This window comes from Lineus longissimus, chromosome 5 (genome assembly GCF_910592395.1).
Source record: "Lineus longissimus chromosome 5, tnLinLong1.2, whole genome shotgun sequence".
In the NCBI taxonomy this organism is placed as follows: domain Eukaryota; kingdom Metazoa; phylum Nemertea; class Pilidiophora; order Heteronemertea; family Lineidae; genus Lineus; species Lineus longissimus.
In genome coordinates this window covers 14,773,651-14,779,665 of record NC_088312.1, presented here as the reverse complement: position 1 = coordinate 14,779,665, position 6,015 = coordinate 14,773,651, and the positions used below count along the sequence as shown (strand labels likewise).

The window sequence follows — 6,015 nt, the reverse complement described above, 5'->3', positions numbered from 1 at the left end:
ATGGTAGTCATGGAAACAGAGGGATTGACTCAACCTGAAACTTCGAGAGGAGTATTTGGCCGAATTGACGTCCGTGCGTCGCCGTTTACACCAGCACATCAGTCAACGAGAATGTCGGATCCGTTACCACCAGATCTTACAATGATTTCAAATGTAACACAAGCTACCGAACGAGCACTTTCAGCAATTGCTGACACGCAAAGGGATCTGACGAAACAAATGAGGATTCCTAGAGCCGAACCAGAGATATTTGGTGGAGATGAGACCAAGTTCCGTGAGTTCTTCATTGACTTCCAAGAGTACGTAGCTAAATGGACCGACACGGACAGAGAGAGGCTAACACAGTTACGAGCATACACGTCAGGAACACCGCATGAATTAGTGCGTGGCTGTGTCCATCTGAGACCTGAAGGAGGGTACGCAGAGGCTCTTAGACTACTAGAAACAAGATACGGAGCACCGTACAGCACCAGCAGAGCATATATCAGGAAAATATCAGCCTGGCCGAAGTTGAGTATGAAGGCTGCAGAAGATATGGATCGATTTGCGATTTTACTACGGGATAGCCTAAATGCATTGACTGGACTTGGGCGACTGACTGAACTGGAACATCCGTCCATGATGGCCCAGATTGTGGATAAACTACCTGACTGCTTAAGATATAAGTGGATTAGGCAGGATACAGAAATTTTTACGAAAACTGGTAATCCGGCTAATTACCAGAACTTGGTTAAGTTTATTGAAGCACAGGCCAAGGTAGTTATGAACCCCAGGTATGGCACCAGACAAAGGACCGAAGAGGGACCAAAACCATCTCAAGGAGAAAGAAAACAAGACAAGTCACGATCAAATCCGGGAAAGCAAGCACCGTCCAAAGCTGCTTTCAGAGTAACATCCAGCAGTGAAAGGTCCAATGACAAGCCAGGAGAAAGAGAAGATCATTGCAGTTACTGTAAGGAATTGCATAAAATCCAAGATTGTATGAAGCTTAAGAAGTTGCCAAGACCTGAGAGAGGTGAATTTCTGAAGAAGACCGGGCGTTGTTTTAAGTGCTTGGAGCGGGGCCATATTGCTAAAGACCATGGCAATCAGTCAACCAGCCAGACAGTTGTGAAACCTGAGACCCCCAGTTCTGTAAACAAATCAGAAGCTGTAAAGTCAAGAGAAGCCGTGAAAACTGTGAAAACAGAAGAAGTAACTTCAAGAAGAATTGGAACCACTGGGAGAATTGCAATGGCAGTCTTACCAGTCAAGCTGAGAAGTTTACATAATGGAGTAGAAGTTACTACGAATGTATTCTTAGACAATGGAGCCGGAGCGAGTTTCATCACTGATGGATTGGCGACCAAGATGGGACTTACAGGCCAGTCTGTGAAAGTTGACCTATCCACGATGCTCCAGAGCTGTGCTAGTGTTGATTCAAGAAAAATCCAAAGACTTGAAGTCAAAGGCCTTTCCAAGGGAGATGAGTGGATCAAATTGAATGAACTCTTCACACACAGTACGATTCCCATCAAGCCTTGGGAGATTCCCACAGAGAATGATGTTAGGAAATACACAGAGTTAAAGAAAGTTGATCTGAAAGTTATCGATCACCCAGTTGAGATACTCTTCCGAGCTAATCAACCAGAAATCACACGGCCAGTAGAGATCATTCCCACAAAAGAAGATGGACCCTACGCTATGCGGACCAAGATCGGCTGGACGCTACTCGGACCTGTTCAGAGGGGCCGGATGAATATTGCTTCAAAGCCTCTCCACAGACTTACCGTTGAAGAACTGAACAACAACATGAATGCTCACTTCAGCAGAGAATTTGATGACGGACCACAGGGCGAAGAGATTTGTATGTCCAGAGAGGAAGAACGCTTCATGACTAAGCTGCGAGGAACCATTGCCTACACTGGAGAACGATATCAGGTTCGCTTACCGCTGAAGGATCAACTTCCAGCAGTTCCAGAGAGCAGACCAATGGCTGAACGTAGATTATCTGCAGTGTTGAAACGAATGAAAAGAGACAAGAACTATGCGACTGCTTATCAGAGCCAGATGAATGACCTTAAGAAAAAGAGATACATCGAACGTGTTCCAGAGAATGAACCTGATGTAAAAATCAGATGGTATCTACCACATCATGGTGTAATCAGCGAGAGAAAGCAGTCCAAGTTGCGAATCGTGTTTGATGGTTCAGCTGAAATTGATGGAATTTCAATCAACAACCTGTTGATGAAAGGGCCAGACCTGACAAACAGGCTAGACGGAGTACTACTAAGGTTCAGAGAGTACCCAGTTGCCGTTAGCAGTGACATTCAAGCCATGTTCCACCAGATACAAGTACCGCCAGAAGATCGAAATTGGTACCGATTTTTATGGGTCGATGACCAAGGCCAGATTGAAGATTGGAGGTGGACAGTACATCCTTTCGGATCGAAACCTTCACCAGCCATAGCATGCCATGCGTTGAACCACGGGTTGGAAGAACAGGCTGATGACAGAACAAGAGAGAGTTGTATCGCTGCTAAACAGACATTTTACGTTGATGATCATCTCGACAGCTTCATAGACACTGAAAGGGCAGTAAAACACGTTAAATGTGTTGACGAGACATGCCAACGCTCAGGATTCCTGTTGAGAAAATATGCCAGTAATCATCCAGAGATCATCAACTGTATACCGCAGGATCGCCACGTTGAAATTGGGAGTGAAATTAGCCTAACAGAAGATTGTAAAGAGTTGCCAACACTTGGTATGAACTGGAAGCCTGAGAGTGACAAGTTGTCTTACCGAGCTCCAGATCTTAAGGAAGTTAAAACCAGACGCGAGCTTTTGTCAAACATGACGAAGCTGTTTGATCCGTTGGGGTTGGTGTCACCATGGATACTCAACTGTAGATTGATTGTACAGAACCTGTCAAGGCTGAAGCTAAATTGGGATGACCCTGTACCAGAAGATGAACTTCGAAAGTGGATCAACTGGAGAGATGGAACTCATGCAGTCACGGAGATAGAGTTTGAGAGATGTATGACGACTTATACACCTGGACCACACGATGAACATCAGCTACACGTGTTCGGCGATGCATCCGAAAGAGCACATGGTGTAGCAGCTTACATTAGCACCCAGAGTGAGGATGAGATTGACTCCAAGCTGATCTACGCTAGATCCAGAGTAAATCCGCAAAAAGGAGAAACCATGCCAAGAGCGGAGTTGGTTGCAGCTACGCTGGGAGCAAAAACTACTGCAAAGTTGAAGAAAGAACTACGACTACCGCTGCAGAAAAGTGTTAATTGGACAGATAGCACGATTGTCCTTGAATACCTCCGAAATGAGACCATTCAAACCTCAGTCTTTGTCAGAAACCGAGTTGGGACAATTTTGACTCTCACCAGAGTCGAGGATTGGAGGCATGTACAAGGCAGAGAAAACCCAGCTGATATTGCATCAAGGGGCGGGACAGCCCGGGATCTAAGATCAAGCCTATGGCAACATGGGCCAGAGTTCCTGCGACTGCCTGAGGAGATTTCAGTAAATCGCATAGAGGGACAATCAGCAGCAGACAAAGGAGCAGATCACACCATTTCAGTACTGAATAGACTATCCGATTGGGAAAGGATCCTAAACCTTGTCCAGTGTATGCTGAAGCCTTTCAACCCTGAGGATGAGGTTTCAACAGCTGATGCTAGAATTCATGCCAAGGTTGCAGTCCTGAGAACCATTCAACGAATGTACTACAGTGCGGAGTTACAGAGTCTGCGTGAGAAATTGACAACTCCAAGATGCAGCAAAATTCGTAAGTTATGCCCAGAGATCGACAAAGATGGCTTACTTCGCGTCGGGGGAAGATTGAACAACAGTCTGCTACCACATGAGGGAAGACGACCAATCATACTGCCAGGTGGAGAGCCATTGGTCCGAAAACTCATCCGCAGGATCCATTGGATGGAAGGCCACGTCGGAAGAAATCATGTGATTTCATCACTGCGAGAACGATACTGGGTCACGGGAGTCACAGTAGCTGTCAAGCAGGTTTTAAAGAATTGCGTGTTATGCAAGAAATACCAAGCAAGACTCCAGACTCAGAAAATGGGAAACCTACCTATCGACAGAATATCTGCCACAAGAGCTTTCGAGAATTCGGGAGTCGACTACTTCGGACCGTTGGAGGTGAAGATATCAGGTCGTTTGTACAAACGGTACGGAGTACTCTTTTCATGCAACTATACTAGAGCCATTCACTTGGAGCTGACTCGAAAGTTGGACACTCAGTCGTGTCTCTTTGCAATCAGCCGATTCACGAACCGCCGGGGGAGACCAAGGAAACTCAGATCCAATAAAGGAAGTAATTTGATTGGAGCTTCCAAGGAGCTGAAACAGGACTTACTTAAATTGAACAAGGAGTTGCGGCTCCAAGAAAAACTAGCAAAGGAGGAGATTGACTGGGAATTTAACCCCCCTCTTGCAAGTCACTTTGGAGGACACTATGAACGGCAGATAAGATCGGTCAGAAAGATTCTATATGGACTAATGAACAAACAACGATTGGATGAGGAGGAGATGCAGACAGTTATGGTGAAAGCAGAGTGGATCATGAATAGCAGACCACTAACCGCATGCAGCGCTGCTGACACTTCGGTCGTCGCAATAACTCCGAATCATTTAATGGGATTGAACACGGTGGAAACAGACACTAGTGTAACTGAGGAAAGTGACATGTACCGAGGAAGATGGAAACGCGTGAATTACGTGACTGACCAAATCTGGAAGCAGTTTAACAAACTGTATGTTTCATCATTGCAGGAGCGAAACAAGTGGCAGGATGCAAAATCAGACCTGCAACAGGACGATATCGTTGTGCTACAGGACACTTCAGTTGGTAGAGCCTATTGGCCAGTTGGTAGGATCGTGAACATTCACAAAGGAAGTGACGGTCATGTTAGATCATGTGAAGTTCGCACTCAGAATGGAACCTACCGTAGACCAATCACCAAGTTAGCCAAACTGCTAGAAGCAGAGGACTAAGTTCAGGTTATGGAAAGATACAGTGACTTTGTGTAGAATTCGATTACTTCGTTCGTTGCGCTTTAGAACCTAACGTGTACTATCGCATTAATTCTTTGGACTGAAAATTCAAGGAGTTCTAGTTGTGTTGATGAGCAAAATCAGATGCGCTATTAAGTTCAGGAGATTTCTTTTTTATGTGTTTCATAGTTCGCGTTAATATTCTATTTAGAGGACCCGTTAAATATAGTTAGTTACTAGTCTTCGTACACTCTTTTGGACTTGTAAATCCAAACGCAGTCGGATTTAAGGGGCCGGTGTTAGTGGACCCCCGTTAGGAACCGCACACTCACGTGTACCTAATGCTTTAATGCGCTAAGACACTGCATTCACGACAGATCACCGTGTGATGAGGAGATGATTGAACTTTAGATTTTGACCCCTAAACTAGGACTAAGGGATATGAAAGGGGCACAAACGTGTGAGTAAGAATCCGTATTTCGCTATCTGTGATTTGGACTATCAGTTTCGATCAGATATTCAGACCAATTGTTCTTTTATGCAGATCAGACCAACGAACCCTACTCGATGATGCCAGAAGCTCAAAGCAGATGTTTATGTTGGACTCGATATTAAAGACCCCACTTTAACACACCTTTTTATCGTCTTCCGTGTGTTCATCCCTGAGTTTGAAGGCTAAGCCACCCACACCACCCTAACCGTGCACGGGATAAGGGGAAATACGAAAGTAGTACGAAATCACTAAAGTAGGAATAGAGACCAAAGAAGGTAAGAAATGCATTGAAGTTATGATCAGAGACGAAATCGTCAAACCGATTCATCAAAACGGATGGGAAGCGTGTTTAGAACACACCTATATTCATGATTTACAACTTGCAAATGACTTCAAAGACACTTGGTTCACAGTAGACATTCTCATAGGGTGTGATTACGCCTACCTTTTCTTAGAGAACAAGGTCATTAAGGGCCACGGGCCCATGGTTCAATTTTCAAACT

At 44.9% G+C, this 6,015-nt stretch overlaps 1 protein-coding gene across 1 annotated transcript; it reads left to right on the top strand.

The window, feature by feature from the left end:
• Positions 1-5,019, top strand: LOC135488535 (uncharacterized). The gene has a single exon (XM_064773170.1). It carries the CDS (start codon positions 1-3, stop codon positions 5,017-5,019), a length of 5,019 nt encoding a protein of 1,672 aa, XP_064629240.1.
• The last annotated feature ends 996 nt before the right edge of the window (positions 5,020-6,015 follow it).